The 17,693-nt window shown below is 30.9% G+C and overlaps 1 protein-coding gene and 1 long non-coding RNA gene across 2 annotated transcripts; both read right to left on the reverse strand.

Moving 5' to 3' along the window:
• Nucleotides 1–1,100: 1,100 nt before the first annotated feature.
• On the reverse strand, nt 1,101–16,737 carry LOC143223605 (RNA-binding protein spenito-like). Its single transcript, XM_076451767.1, has one exon. It carries the CDS (start codon nt 16,609–16,611, stop codon nt 14,050–14,052), a length of 2,562 nt encoding a protein of 853 aa, XP_076307882.1. The 5' UTR covers nt 16,612–16,737; the 3' UTR covers nt 1,101–14,049.
• On the reverse strand, nt 1,101–17,249 carry LOC143223609 (uncharacterized). The gene is made up of 2 exons (XR_013012980.1): nt 16,682–17,249; nt 1,101–12,864 (listed from the first exon to the last, which is right to left on the reverse strand). It is a non-coding gene; the product is annotated as an uncharacterized LOC143223609 (long non-coding RNA).
• Between the last annotated feature and the right edge of the window lie 444 nt (nt 17,250–17,693).

The raw sequence follows: 17,693 nt of genomic DNA on the forward strand, positions 1-17,693 counted from the left end.
ACAATGTAGAATATGAAATGATTATTATTAAAAAACACAACATGAAATGTAATATTACTCAGGAAACCCTCTATTTTCTTTAACTACAGCATTACTCTAAAACTTTTTCCTTGAAATCTCAATCTTAAAGGCAGATGTTCTGTAAAAGTATTTTGGATGTAAAAAAAAATTAACTAAAACACAGTATGTAACATCATTTCTGTCAGGGCACCAATTTATTTTATAGTAAAAACACTTTAATTTTATTACTAACATAATTTCAACCACAATACTTTATTCTGCATATAAATATATTTTAGGTTTGTTGCTATTAGCTTGGTATAGATAAACAGCATTCCACTGCCACAATCACAATAATGTATGAAAGGAATAACACATTACTTACTAATTTATATAGCACCCTATTTGTCTTGCTGTAAAGAATAACAAAAAGCAGAGATTTTCAAACTCAGAATCTCCCTAAAATGGTAAAATTTTATAGTTCATGGTTTGGAAGAATTTCTACATCAAGAAGTAAACTCAACACTCACAACCTTAATAATTCAGGAAGAATACAAACATGGTAAGAGGAAAATTCTTTGGAAAGTGTATTTTTTCCTTAAGTTTTTGGGACATTGTAAAATAATGACCTGCCTGATAGGGTTTTTACAAGAGTTATTTGAAGTAAGATTTATATGCAACATAACATGAAGGACAAAATGTAAAAGAAATCCACTATGAAGGTTCTGAATCTAGAAAACTGGAGAATATCCAGAACATTAAGACTTCATTTTATGATGATATTTGCTATTACATACATATGCAATAGGAATTTCATCACTTGCATCTCTTAAGTCCAAATACAGAAACAAGATGAGTAATGAAATGAAAGCTGATGAATATTACCCATAACTTTATAGAATTGCATTAAAAAAACAACAAAAAAACAGGTGCAACTATTAGATTAAAATTGGAAACTTGAAAAAGAAGCCTGTGGTTAAAATCATGTACTTATTTCATTCTGTTAAATTATACTATTATTATTTGGTCCATCATCAAGCCTTCTTTTCCACTCAAAAAAAAAAAAGAGTCAAGCATCCAAATTAGGCCTAATAAAGCACTTTTACATTAAACATGTTTATTCTCATACAACGACTTACATTTTCACTTTATATGCTTTATTACAAATTATTTTCCTAAAAAACATTTTGTATTTTTAATTAATGTAATTATCAATTTTAAACTGTAACCGATTTATTACATTAAAAATTCTTAAGGTAAAACTTTCACAGTTATCTTTACGAACTGTACTATTCATCACATACATACCAAACTTGGTATTTTGTAACTCTAAATTATATTTACTTTGTAAAAAGTAAAAATCATACATTCACTACTGCTACTGTTTTTATAGATGCTTATGTGAAGCAGAATACACAAAAGAAAGTTAATTTGTTTTTGGATTTCAAATATCAAATTACAATTTAGTTACATATTTTGGCATTTCTCTTAGTCATCTGTTTCACAACAAATTCATAAATCACAAAACAATTAGCTAATTCCACATGTATCATTTTCCAGACCTTTTTTAAAAATGATTTTTATAAACGTCATGATTGGTGCATAAAATAGCATTTAATTAACTCAAATAGTCAAACAAATACCTGTTTTTTAATCCATGGGGTACAGAGATTAGGTTGTATTAAAACTTACATTACTGTCACTACCAGACCTCATCAACATCTCTTACATATAATAATATAAGATCAAATCTTGTTGGCAAACTACTTCATTAGAAGAATTTCAGTTACTAATGTATTATAATTAAACACTGATTTAAGTGTCTTGATGGCCAAACTTTCTTTGGTTCTTACATCTTGTTCATTATTGGAATTAAATATTACTCAAGTTCTTTTGCAATTCAATATCATTCTTGATCTGGAATGCTTGAATAATTACTAGTACTAGTCTCCAGATGTAATCTCATTCATATCAAGAACAAACATATTCATAAACAATGTAAGAGCATTACACTTTATTACTTTTGCCATTTATCTTGAAAAAGTTTTTCATTTTTAACAACGACTTTAAGACCACATATACACTGAAATTTGGGGATAGTTTGATATCAAGATATTTTTATCTTGCTTCTCAAAACACCACTACTTTTACCAATAAACTGAAGTCATAAAAGGACAGTTTGGTCCCATCAAAACTCACTTCATGATGAGTGTACAGTCCATCAAAAAACATTATTAAGTAATGAGAAATGAAAACCATTTTCCCCACTTTCCAGTACTTTAAAATAAGATAATTATCAAACTAAACCTTATACTTAACAGGTACATAGCTTTCAACATGGCTGTATAATCCTGTATAAGTTGGTTTATGACATATTCCTGTTCCCAAACTATCTCTACAGCTATATCTCAATTTAAAAATGGGCAAATTTGAATTATTTTTCTCTTCAACTGTAAACTAGATATTGTGAAAACAAATTCACATTCTTTTCTTTTCTTTAAAAATAACAAATATATAATAAATGTATGACATAAAAAATGTTCAAAATTTTCTTGAAAGTTTTTGAACCACAGTTTTTCATCACATAAAATAAAGGTTTGCTGGATTGGGTGCTAATTTTGAGCCTGTACAACACCATCTATTTGACCATAAATACTGCTGCCAAATTTGAAATGAGATTTTCAATTGCAAATTTTAATAAGTCAATAAAAACTTTTGTTAACTCTTGTAGAATCATATAATCTTGAATATACAGTCCCATGAATAAAAAAGATATAAGAATCAAAGAAATATAAATCAGTTAAACTATATTCACAGTGATACATTATAACCAGTTTCAATAATACAGGATATTTGAAAGTTATTTTTATCAATATAGAATAACATGCACATTCATAAATTACACATTTGACTGATTTATATTCTAAAAAGTCACAGCTTGAAATGTATTTGATTGATTTGTATTCTAAAATGTCACACCTTGAAATGCATTTCTAAATCTCATCACACAAAATTAGTAGTATCTACAGTATGTAAATTTTTAAAAATTCTTTCAAGTAACAATATTTACTACAGGAAATGTATACAAGTCATACAATTAAAAACTGTTATTTGAAGTGTAATGTGTGGTGCCAAAACTGTTTAATTGACATTAACATAATGGCAAAATTTGTTGCATCGTCATATCTAATATATAACTTACATGGCTGGGGAGAAGGGGGAAGACTCCTTAGAAATCTATATTTACTTGAATCATGTCATTAGGTAGGTATTATGCATATTTGAGCAATGGGGAGAAAACTGAGACTAATACTTTAGTCACTACTTTATCATCGTGAAATTTTTTAAACCCAAGTTCACAATAAAAAAATGCAATAACTATGAGACAAAATCTTATAAAAATTATCCATCATTCAGTGTACTCTGAACTTCATAAAGATACTGTAAATTCAACTTTTAATGTTCACTTATAGTACAATTTGTTACTTTTTACCGATGATGTCTGTTATTTATCCAACGTTAAAAGGCTGTCATATTATTTCAGGTTTGTGTTTAGTTTTCTTGTGTATTGAAAAATACAGAATAATGTCCCAATTTAGGCTTACTAATCTGAAACATCATTGGCAGAAACTAGAGACAATGCACTTAATTTAAATCTGCTGTATATTTATATCATAAATGAGATAGCTTCACAGTCTTTTGTTCAACCTCCATTTTTGAGAAACAAATTAAAATCACTAGGACCTAACTCTTCACAAAGAGCCACATGTCAGAATCTTCATCAAAGATGAAAGAAATAATGCTTACCAAAATTATCTTTAACCAGTTATAACAACACAAAAGTTCAAATAATTAGGTTCCATAAAAGTAAACTCAACATTTCAGCACAGAACAGGATCTCAGCTGTACACTATTTCCTATTCAACTTAATATCTTGTACACTTTGATCACTCAAGATGACATTAAATGTTGACAGAAAATGCTTCAGTACTGTTGCATGAATGAAAGTGTAGAATGACCTTTTTCAATGAAACAACTATATTAGTTGGAGATTAGATGGCCTAAAAAAATTATGGGGTTGTGTTTGTTCTAAAATACATTTGTACAATTTTCAAAAATTAATTTTAACTTGACTTTGTAAAATACAAAAAATGACCAACCTGATAATCACACAAGGCTGTTTAAATGTTGATACTCAAACTTCTTACATGTATGCTAAATCAATCTTTTAAAGCAACATTTGCAAATGAAAAAGCATATCACTGAATTAGCCAGTTATGACCTTTCCTTGTACAAATAAAAATAGCTGGAAATTTGGACAAATAAGGATCAGAATGGTGTTGACAACAAAACATGTTTAATTAGTTTAAAGGCATTTATGTCTACAGACACAACTTTCACCCATGCTATTGTTGCCTCTACAGTAGAACTTATGGCGATTTATAAGTTATTTTTTGAATTAATTATTATATCAAACATACATAAAATTTACTTTTATGCAGCTCCTAACTTTAGTATATTTTTGCAAAAGGCAAGTGATTAGAATGTTCATTTTGGATCTTTCCACTTTTTTTTTTTTGATAGAAAAAACTTCACATAAAACATATAAAATTCATTTGGTGACATTTTATTTATACAATTATTAATTTCTGGAGAACAACAACATGTTATGAATGAATAACAGAATAGTTAAATAACTCCTAAAAAACCAATTTTAAAAATGTATGAATTTTGGTACAATTAAACTTTTCACAATCTTTACCATTTAAAATTATTCCAACTTAATCTTGAGAATTTTTACTTTCTCATACACTTCTTTGAATACTTTAAGAATATTACTGAAACTCAACAAAATACAAAGATCAGGTTTTTCATCATTAGATAATATAGTTTTTTTTACTTATGAAATTTTTACACCTGAAGATTCTGAAAACTTGTATTCAAATTAAAAACATTATCATATGATGAAAAATCCTGTTAAATTTATGCATTTAGTGTTTCGGTATAATTTTATAATTACTGCACTTCTTAAGAAAAAAACAAACCAGAACTAAAGTTAAAAACATTTCATGTAAAACCTAATATTACTTTTAGTTTTAGTAATCAGTAAGCAAATATTTATTTCTCTGGATATAAATGATAGTTAAATTCACTTGTGAGAGAAAATAGGACATTAAGTTGCCAGTCAGGTGAGATATCACACTACTGACACTATATCAGACATGACCAATTTCAGTTCATGTAATTTGTGTCATTTTGTTCACAAATAAGCTTTCAAATATTTCTTGGTTAATATCCTAGAAAAAGTAATGACACGTGTTGCAGAACACCTCTAATTACAAGCATAACAAAATATTAACTTTACAAAAAAACAACAGATAATGCTCCATGTTGCGTGTGAAATTATGAATAGCTTCTGAACACAGAAGGCTTAGAAGTACAATTATAAAATGTATGTAAGTCTAGGCTTATCCGAGGCTTAAGATACCAAAAAGGGAGTAAATTATAAAAATATTAAAGTCGACAAATATTTTTCTTACTATTATTATGCTCTTTTTAACAACATATTAAAGACATTTCAAGTAGCTTAAAAATTGAACTAAAACATGCTTAAGATACACATACACAGTTCTAAATCAATTTACTCATTAAAGGATACAAATTATACATACAATGTAAATACACGTGTAACACAGTTCTATATTATTACCAGTTATAAAATGAAAGTAATGAGAAACAGTTACATATATATGTAAACTCACACATAATCAGGCGTATCTTACTGATAAACCACAGTATGGAGTTATATCTGTTTAATGTTTTAAGAGTTGTCTGTTCACCCCTGCTGTTAAGGCTTTCATAAAAGTTAATATATACATATATGTTTTACTATTTCCAACCTTATGGGATGTTAAGTTAAAAAACAGTATTCTTACAAATTTAACATGCTTATACATGATACATTTAGAGTCAGTATATAACTGAAAAGAAAATCCAATTTATACTTTTTCATACTCTACCAAGTTTAATTTATCTAGCCCATAGAATGTGATGAATTGAATTAATTGCTCTGAAAAAAAAATCAAAACTTAATTTAAATCTTAACAACCAACTTCACCTAAATTCATAGTTCACGATTTCCATTAATAATACTTTAAACATTAGTTTGCATGATTTTTCATTTGGTATAGTTCAGAAGTTATAAATAATGACACTTGTACTGGTATTGAGACTATACCTCTCATGTCTTCATTATTACCAACAATAACGTCTTGATGTCACTGGAACTAGTGACTGTGATTAGTGTAAAATGAAAGATTAGCATAAATATAAAGAACGAATCTGGCATTGTAGGGATATTATTTTGATGACAAACAATACACTTTGAAAGTAAGTTCTGGCAGTGTCATACTCATTTATTTACAGGCTTTAACAGACTGGCAAATATACTAACAAATTTTTCTGCAAAACAAATTGTATTGGCCTTTGTCAGCATGGTTTACAGAAATGCAATGCAAAATTCCAGAATATTATAGAATAATTTCCAGACAGAAACAACTAGAACTTTACTTACAGTATGTGAATATAATTAATAATATAAGTTGCTTTCCAATTCAACAGTTTGATGAACAGTGAGTGGCTTGGCCTGTTATACATTAAGGTAACTTTCTTTTGGAATGACTAATAATACATTTGAGTATATAGTAAAATCACAATATCTTAGTTGCAAAAATGTAATCAGTACCTTCATTGACTTTTAAATCAAAATACAGCAAAATATATTAAAAACACTATGGAGGTTATATCCAGTGCTACAAGTATGATCTCAGAGATTAAAGACTCCAGTTACTTTTTTATTCTTTATCGTAAAGAAAATACAATAAAGTACTGACTCTTTTAAAATCATGTTGCACCAAATTTCAATACAAGTATCCATCATAAAACACTAGATCTGAGTTATAAAAGTGTTGATATTAATACAAAACTTCCTGAAGGGAAAAACTAAAACTAAAATTTATTTATATTCATAAACACTGCCTCACACATCGCAAATAAATGCTTTTGCATCAATAACTGATTTAAATTATCAATACACTTCACACAATGTCTTATATGATAGGAAACCATCACAGCTATACTGTATCTGATGACTTGGATAGATAACATTTGAGAAGAACAAATTAGATGAAGAATAGCTTTTCAAAATGTATTTTACTGAAATATGAAAAATGCTTATTTTCATGTAAAGCATTCACCAAAAATGCATTCCAGTTCAATTAAGAAACCTTTAATAATTTCACATTTCTCAAAAGCTTAAAAATAGAATTTTGTTCATGCTCAACACAGTTCTTTTTTTTTTCAGAGCATTTGGAAAGAGATTTGTACAAGTTTTGTTAATACAACTTCAAAACTTAAATAAACAGCAATTAAAGTTTATATAATTTGTTTGTCGTTAAGTATAAAGCTACATATTGGATTATCTGTTCCCACCACGGGTATCTAAACCTAATTTTCACATAAACCCTCATACTTACAGCCAAGCAACTGGAAGTCTGCTCATATTAGTAAAAAAGTGACTGTAAAAGGAGGTTGGACTTTTAAAAACATTTTAGATACCATTTCCTTACCTGTTTAGTAGAAAAAAAAAGTATAAAACCAGCATCAAAGATAATGAAATACTTGAAATGATATACAAATAATATCTCTCTAGGTTTTGAAGAAAAAGAGCAATGCCTCACCCAAATATTTTTTGTATTTTCTACCTTTTTATTTATTTTTATTATTCCTTTTTTTGAAGACGTTAAAGCATGCTTGTTTCAAAGTGAGAACTTAACTATGCCAGAAAAATTACTTAAAAAGAGTGTTTGTTTCCAAAGGAGAATCTAATTTGGTAATTATAGCTTGTATTTTTAAAGATGAGAAATTACACATTGTTGCAAAAAATTCACACTTTGTTGCATAAAATTGGTGTCTTATTAGACAGAAATGGTTATATTTCAATAAAACAATTTTCAAACACGCTTCTCAGTCAAATACAAGAGACTAACAATTTTTTGAAATTATTGGTAAATATAAAAGACATAAACAAAAAAAAATTTTGTCTGAACACAAAACAAAAAATATGATGATTCAATTTATGTAAAAAAACAACTTAAGAGTAACTGCCCACAACTGAAACATCATTAAAAAATACTTTTGGAATATTTATAAAAATAACAAATTTTGGTGGTTGACTTCATTCAATCACTGTATTCAAGTTTTACAGTTATAATTTTACACAAACTATGCATCTTAGGCTTTATCAAAGTAATGCCAAATTTTTGCAAAATTTTGTATTTATGAATTGCAAATGCAATATCAAAAGTTAGTTTGTTTTAAAGTGAGAGTCAGTATTTGTGGAGGTGAGACACTGTCCTGGATCCATTTGGATTATATTATTTTTTCCCTTTGTAACTAGTTATCTCATTATGTTTTATCAGGCTTATAAGTATAGAACATCTAAACATACAAAAAAGTACAATCTATGAAAACTACAAGTTTATGCTGAAACTGTTTCTAAACTTCAATTTTATCTGATGAGCAGACCAATGACAATGGATACTTGCTTTAAACCTGAAAATTTATTTTGTACTATTTTTATGAATATACAGTGTTATTAAATGATATGCAAGAAAAACACTGACTGATGTAAATTACGTATGGTAAAGAAATTAAATGATAAATTCAATATTTTTTATCATACTGTAAGTTACAATATAAATAAAAATTATTACAGAAATAACGATTTTTGTCTCTAAGCCAATAACAACTGTTTAGGTTTGTGTACAAACCTGAAACTTTAAACTTGAAAATTTATTTTGTACTATTTTTATGAATATACAGTGTTATTAAATGATATGCAAGAAAAACACTGACTGATGTAGAAAATTATGCATAGTAAAGAAATTAACTAATATATTCAATATTTTTTATCATACTGTAAGTTATATTAATAAAAATTATTACAGAAATAGCCATTTCTGTCTCTAAGACAATAACAAAGAACTGTTTAGTAGGTTTGTGTACAAGAGATATAACTGTTTGAGGTGGATGGTAGGAGAAATAACCTAAATATAACTGAGGTGCTTTCTTTTAATCAGCTTAATCCCAAAAACAGGAATTTTTTGTATGTGTATATCAAAAAACATGTTTTACACTAGCCCAACAATTCAACTTATGAAAGGACATGTGGACTAATACTCAATTCTGGAGTTCCAAGATACTTGTATGTATGAAAAGTTAATCATGCAACCATTTATCTAACACTTTTCAAAAGGAAAAAAAAAATACTGTATGATCATGTTACTTATGAACTTCAAACTAAACTACTTCAGACCATAATTTATATATTTGGGTATCTACTACAGATAAGTCTAGCATATTTTATTTTACACCATTTTATTCTTGTACTAAAAAAAAATCCATGAACAAAATCAGCCCAAGTTTAAGTATGCTGCAAGTCCAAAAGATTACTCAGTCTTTGGATTACAAACATTTGTACGCAATTTGAAAAGGAGCTCCAACAACCATGTATGCAGTGCAAATTTATACAACTGGATCAGTGTCAAATATTCTTTCTGATCAAACTCTCAGTTAATAACAAATCACTTCACCACTGTATTAAATTATTTTGTTTTACAAGGTTCTGCAACAGAGATAAAAACAATTCCCTTAACAACCAAACACACTTTTAATATATAACCATATTTTCAAGCCAGTTATCTTCTACACAAGATTTATACCATTTCTTAAATTATTAGTTATTTTATTTTGTACTCCAATAGTTTTCCTTATCATAAGAACAAATATAATTTGTTTTAAATAAACTGCACAAACATGCCCCCTATACATATAATATTCATTGCAGAACTAAATTCAAAATGTCTACAGGTTCAATATTTTATAAATGATTAAATTACACAAAACACAAAAATATTAATGTTTTCTCTTCACAATTAAGAGATGCTTCTTGTTTCTGTAAAGGTCATAAAACCTTGCCAAACCACTCAAACCCTGTCTGACGTTCTGAGTGCTGTAACTGTAACCATTACTGTTTGTTTTCATAACACTGCTACCGGTAAAACACACAGACTGTAAATATCAATTTCACAATATTTTACACTACTGGTTTTGAAAACACCGAGCCATCTAAATACAGCACTCACCATTACCTCCACTGTTAATTTTCATCACACTAAAGTTGGTAAAACACCTGTAATTAAATATCAAGACCTCACTCACCCACACCGTTGGTTTTCACAAGAACAAGTAGTGAGACATTGGAACACAAGAGTAAGTATAACCAGCACTGATATTTTTCATAACCTCTGGCAATACACAAGATCTGTACCACCTGCACCGTTGAGTTTATTAACACTAACCTTGTGACAAAGCCAGACATAAGGATCTCTTAACACCCTCACTGTTGACATGAGAATCCATATCACTGGTACCGTTGATTTTCATAATACTAACCTGGCAACGTAGCTAGGCATGAGGACCTGTACTACTGATTTCTATAAGACTAAAACTGGTGAGGTAGCTGAGTCTCTATTGTCTGTGATGTTGATTTTCTTGACATTAACCTTGAGATGCAGCTACACACAAGGATCTATATCACCTGCTGTTCATTTCTATAACACTAATCTGGTGTTGTAGTGAGACACGAGGACCTTTATCTTATGTACTGTTGGATTTTTTTAACACTAATATGGTAATAAAGCCAGACACAAGTGTAACATGCATTGTCGATTTTCATAACACTAACCTGGTGATGAATGTTACACAGGAGGATCTGTATCATCTATACTGTTGATTTTCATAACACTAACCTGGTGATGAATGCTACATTGAATGCTGTATTGTTGACTTTCATAACAGTAATCTGGTGAGGCAGTAAGACACAAGGATTTGTACTGTTGAATTTAATAATGCTAATCTGGTGATGAATGCTGGACAGGAGGATCTGTATCATATTGTGAGGCAGTTACACCAATAATTTTCATAAAAGTAATACTGATGAGGTAGCTAGACACAAGGATCCATAATACCCATACCGTTAGTTTTTATGACACAAACATTAGTGATGCAGACAGACAAAACAATCACTTACATGTGAGCTGTTGGTTTTTAGAACACTAAGACTGTTTAAACATTGATATCTTCAAAATCATTTAAACATCACTGAACACACATTCTAGCACAGTTGTAGTAGTTTTCTTTTAGTACACTCTCACTTTGATGCAATATCTGAGCACAGAGCTATCACTATCATTGATACTGAAGATTCTCAAGTGAAATAATGAAATACAAAACTTGGAAGAGCCATCATTATCACTCTCATATCCGTCATGATGAAAGATTTGAATGAAGAAACTATTAATGGTACAATCTACATGCATGTCTTACTGAATTTCACAAACCTAATGCTAACTTTGGAAAAGCAATCCCATGCAGATGTTTAGTTTGTGTTACTGGAATAATAATAATAAAAAGAAATTCCACTGTTTTTACACAACACATCCACAATGACATACTGTAACAGTGGCTTCTGAAGTCAAAAGTTCTACTTGCATCATAAATACTGGAATGGTAAAAAATTCAATGTGTAATCTATGTTCTTGAATGGGAAGATGAGACAGGATACTAAAGAATCTTGAATGTGAATACAAAATGAGGAAAAACATGTGTTTAAGAGGTGAGCCTGTTGGTAAAAAAAATACACCACAGGAAAGATGATTACTTTCATAAGTACACAGAATAAATGAAATGTTTTGACTCTTCATACTTAAAACCTCATACAGATTTCTTTTTTCAGATAATGGAACAACAACAACAAAAAAGTGTTGATTCACTTTTTCAAGTGAAATAATAGAAAATTCAATCACGGAGGTTCAACTTTAACACAGATCAATGACTGTTTCATTTCTAAGTCATAAAACCATCCAATTTCTGAGTTACTTTTGTAGACTGCATAAATTTTTCAAAAACTTGGACAACTAGTAATGTGTTTAGAACAGAGCTTAGAATTTTGCAGATAATTTTCACCATGTGGTGTTCAGATTCTCAGTTCACAAACCAGAATGGAAGATAACTTTCAGGATCACAGAAAATAACACATTTCAAAATAATCATGAATAATGCATCTGAAAACATTTGGAAATGTCCACTGACTACAACTAAGCAATGAAAAACAATTTTCTGATGACTTCTTTAAGTCGCCATTCAAAAACGTCAGAGCAAGGTTTTGAGATAAGCTCTAGGTTTCTCTGATGAGAAGAGTTGGCAGTGACAAGACAGCTGAGAACTCAAGGTTGCTTGCTGGAAAATTTTCTTCTGCAGTGGTCTGAAGTAAGCACAATATAGGTAAAATTCCCAATTAAAACTTGTATAATCTCAGTTGTTCTCCACAGCAAAGATAAGATATTGTTACACCTTAAACATGAATAAACATGTTCTTAACTGTTTATTTCAATTAAAACACGCAACGAGAGAGAACTGAGCACTGTGGTTGTTTTCACACTCAACACTTTAATCAATCAGCACATATAACATAGATATTTAGCACCACTGCAGAATCTGACACTTTCACTTAACATGAGCTTGGAACAAAGTAATTGTGTGGAATGGTAAAAAATGACATCTTAAGTGACTGTCAGATAATAAGGTGAAACTATCCAGTTTAAACAGTACACAGTGACTCTCGTATCTCCATACATGACACTATGTTTGCTAAAATAATGGAATATTGCTTAATATAGGCCCAGCCTCACTTTCACTGGTCACCAATTTCAAATTAAAGCATCACATGGTTGTGGAACTCTGCTGCTTGTTAAAAAAAAAAAAGTTAAACATCTGAACTACTACATATCATGTAAAATTAATACATCTTAAAACCTTTTATTTTACTATTTATAAATCTTATGATCATGTCACTTCAAACAAAATCTTAAAGCCAAAAAAAAAGTACAAAAATGCTTGCTATTAAACTGTAGTCTTAAAAAAAAGGTTTAACAAAATTCTATTAAAAACAACAGTAAGGAAAGTCCTTTAAAACATCTATTTCCCATATTTATTTTACAGACTTAAAATACTGAAAGGTTACTATTCAAAGCATCCAAAGCTGTATTACTATATCAAGTTATTACACTGATTCCCAATTAACTAAATGATCTTATGATTAAAAAACTGTTGAAGTCATCAATATTTATTTTCTTTGTAAACTTATAGGACTTAGCAACAACTAACAAGTTAGATCTCTAAAAGAACATGAGCAAAAATTGTTTTTCCACACATGGAAGGTTTCATGATATTTAAATGTCATTTGTTTATTACAATTCAAAATGTCTAATATTTCAAGAGCTGTAGTGTTCTATTAATAGAAAGTGATTTTGTTTGACAGCAGTGATTAGTGAAAGTAAGTGTAGCAAAAGATGAAACCTTTCAAACTACATGGTGTGCACAAAGAAAAGTCTCTTGTTTTATTTTTCATATAAAAATTACCAGTATGATTTATTTTAAGCATTACTAAAAATTTCAAATTAAACTTTGAAGTCTTTTCTTTTTTTTGGCTAGGTTGGAAAGGTCACTGAAATAAAAACTGGATGAGACATAACAGGTTAAACGATATGATTATTCAATCTATTAAAAGAATTGCTACATTACACATTAATAACAAGGTAAATACATGTCGCTTACTCGACCATATTTAAAGCACTGTTTTCCATCTTACGAGCAGTACACAAATGAAACTTCGTAAGAAATCTACCAACTGATTAAAAATGAAATATGCTGTAAAAACCAAAATTCTGAAGTATCAGCATGAAATTTCTACAAATTATACTTTGTCAAGCACAACATATATGTACTAGGTAAAAACAAAAATTAGGGTCTTTTCACCCGAAACTGTCAAGACAATAGCACACAACACTACACAACTACTAGGAGTAAATACACATCAAATTTGTTGTGGTCTGTGAGAGCTACACAACACACATCAAAAACTGACACTCAAGTTGCACCTTTCACCACCACTACTACAAGGTGATCCTCTTTGGAAGATTCACCTGTTAGATTTGGAACAATGCGTCTTAACAATTCTAAAGTGAATTCACAAGGAGGGAAAGCATACAAAACTCCATTCAAATCTTTGCCATCTTTTTTGCTACTGGCTGCTTGTAAAGCAACCACACCGGCCGCTTCTTTCTGTTTCAAATAAGACACTAAATTTCTTAAGGGGCGCTGCTGAACAGCACCAGATTGATCATCTGTATGGCTCACTGAGCCTGGCATTGCAAGGAGCATACAATGCCCATGATTACCGGCATTTGAGATCCTGCGAGTTACGTCTTCTAGTTTTGGTTGGTCAAGCCTGAGTCTCTGGTTAATCCTGAGAACAGGTACATCAACCGAGCTGACTTTCATAAGAGAATCAACCAAAGATGGATCTCCACTACAAACATGCATACGTGATGGAAAAGCACTATTTTTTAAAACAAGTCCACCATGCCAAGCTACAGGGCAACATTTTGCCAAATCCTGAATATTTGTAACACTGTTAGCAATTGCCACAATGCCTTCTTTCACAAGACTATCAGAATGCATTTTTTTCCCACTTTCACTTAAATCTTTGTCATCACTTCCTCGGGTCCTTCCTATTTCACATGTATTATTAACTTCACCTGGTTCCCGCTCTTTCCGTTCTCTCAAGTCACTAAAATCACCATTGGAGGGATCACAATCTTTTGATATTCGGCAGGTATCACTTTTTGATCGTCTAGGAGACAACGCATCTTTGCTGATTGGAGTTCTCTCACATTCACCAGGTTCTGGAGTGTGCGATATCCGTGGATTTTTGAATGGTATATTATCAGATCCAGTTGATGGTGGAGCTCCATCTGGTAAGCTTTCTTCTTCAGAAGTAAAAGGTCGTTTACGCCGATCATTCCCACTCTCGCGATTTCCCCTACCATGTTGATTCCACCAACCATGTCTTTCTCTACTCCATCCTCGATAATCTCCACGGCGATCATCCATTTCTGGTGGCCACGATTCACGTCCTAAGTTTCTTGGTGGTCGATCAAAATCAGGATCATATGCTGATTCTGGAGGAAAGCCTTGGCTCTGTAACCATTCAGGACCTCCAAAGAATTCCTCAGGTGGTGGTAGGTCATGTACCCCATGTCCTGTTAATTCAAATTGTTCTTCTGTGTTACCTCTAAAATCTGGTCTTGCAGGATCAAAATAACTGTACGGTCCTGGATCTGCAAAATCTACTCTCAGCCGCTTGTCCAAACCACCTAAAGGAAATCCTCGCATCTCTTGACAGGCAGCTTGTGCAGCATCAATACTATCATACTGAATATATGCATGATTATCACCCTTGACAAAGTCAATTTTCCTGATGGCACCAAATCTATCAAATTCTCTTTCTAAGTGAGATAAAGACGTCCAAGGGCCAAGGCCACCAACCCATATGCGTGTTGTAGGAGTTGCTTTTCCATAGCCAATTTTGCACTGAAATTTACCAATGTATTGACCTGACATTTCCACCTTTGCTCTATGAGCCATATCCAAGTTCAAAAATTTAATAAAAGCATAGGCATTTCCTTGACCAGGTAAAGGTCTTTTAACATCAATATCTTCCACCACACCATATCTTTCAAATATACGACGCAACTCTGTTTCCGGAATTGCCACTTCTAAATTTCCAACAAATAGTGTTCGAGTTGCTTTGTCATCTTCTTCTGGTGGCACGTGATGTAGATAATTAGGAAATTTTTCTTTTTTAATTTCATCTCTTCTGTGAAGTGGGGGTTGAAATTCATGTTGCATATCATGTCTCATTGGTGGTTCTCTATATGGAGGTGGAGGCCCAAAAACAGGTGTTCCAGGATTTCTTTCAAAATTATTACGCCTTCCACCACCTGATCGCCTACCCATTCCCCCTGCACTACCTGTTGAGTGTGCTGGCGAGACACTTCTCATTGGTCCGTGTGATCCATAATCAGGACTCATGCTTCTGTTCCTTCTACCTACCAGGTCCCTATCTAAAATTGGGTCCACATGAACAGGTTTGTCAAAAAGTATAAGACGTGACTTTGCATGCCTAGCTTCACGAGCATCTTCATATGTTCTAAAATATATATAAGCAAACCGTGCGTTACCATCATGACAAACTTTCACACTAATATCACCAAACCGACTGAATTCTCGGTACACTGCATCACGTACAGCTCCATCAGAAACTTTATGATGTATACTGCTCACGCACAATATTTTATAACTATAAGGATCTCCTCTTTCAGATTTTATGTCTCGTGAATAATCATCGTAAATATCACGGGATAATGATATTGAACCACCACTCCTACCCATTTGTATACCTCTTTCTAAGGACGAGTCTCTTGTAGTAGTCCTACCACGCCGTTGATCACCAGGCGATTTGTTTACCCTACGCCTGTCCCGTCGATCAGAAGATCCACGATCACGAGGGCTGTCATCGTAACGAGGTAGGGAAGAACGAGAACGCTTACTTTTTATGGGAGAATCACGATCTTGTTGTCTTTTCATAATAGCGATACTTTTAAACAATTAAAATATATATATATATCAGAATATGTTAATAACACCTATAACTTACGTTTCAGCCCCTCACTTACTCCACTGTAGGCCTAAAACTTATTTGTACGTAAAGCGTGATTAAATAAAATCACTCCGCTTATTCCACATCAAATATATAACCGAAGAGTAGTCGTTAAATTAAAAACGTGTTAAGGTTTCTTTCAATTCAGTAGTATATTTATCAACATAATATCCATATTATACACCTGTCCGGAAACTTACGAATTACTATGTGAACTATTTACTCTTGCGGCATAATTAAGCAAATCAAATGGTAAAATCAGAGCGAATTGCAACGAGCAAAAACCACGTTCTTTGAAATGTGCTGCTTTAATAACGAACTAATATTAGCTCAATAGTTTAAGTTGATACATTAATTAATTAAAAATGCATTTTTCTCTAACTTTAGTTATGATTTTATAAAATTGAGTGAAACATGTTGTCTATATGCATATTTAAATACCATTTTAAAGAAGAATGTACCATTGAGTAGAAAAAAAATTAAAAACTGCTTAAACGCATTTTAAAAAAACAAACAAATGCATTTAGAAAAATAAAACTTATAGGAATATATAAGTTTTATTAATAATTATAATAAAAAATATAATAGTGCAAAAATAAATTACGTTGTTTCTCTTAAATATATTAAATACAATGTTTAATAATAACACAAAGTTTCGTCTTTAGGCTAAAGTTAAGTATATATCGTATTAATTTATTGTACTATCGTAAGTTATATTTTTAACGTTAGGGGCTACAGGTAGTAATAATAATACATAAATAATATGTTAAATCAGGACTAGAATGTTCTAAAGATTTGATGTGAGGTCTGTTGTACATTCGAGGGTAGAATATAAATACGGAAATAGTTAAGCGTCTTGAAGATAAAAAGGTACAGTTCAAAAGATGGTTACGAAGATAAAGAGTTGTTTCAAGCTAATATTATTGTTTATAGTCGGTAGAGCGAGCCAGTCAGTGTTTCGGTTTTCTCTTTCCATTTTAGTCATGAAGTGGTGCAAGTAAGTTTATTC

This window comes from Tachypleus tridentatus, chromosome 1 (genome assembly GCF_004210375.1).
Source record: "Tachypleus tridentatus isolate NWPU-2018 chromosome 1, ASM421037v1, whole genome shotgun sequence".
Taxonomy (NCBI): domain Eukaryota; kingdom Metazoa; phylum Arthropoda; class Merostomata; order Xiphosura; family Limulidae; genus Tachypleus; species Tachypleus tridentatus.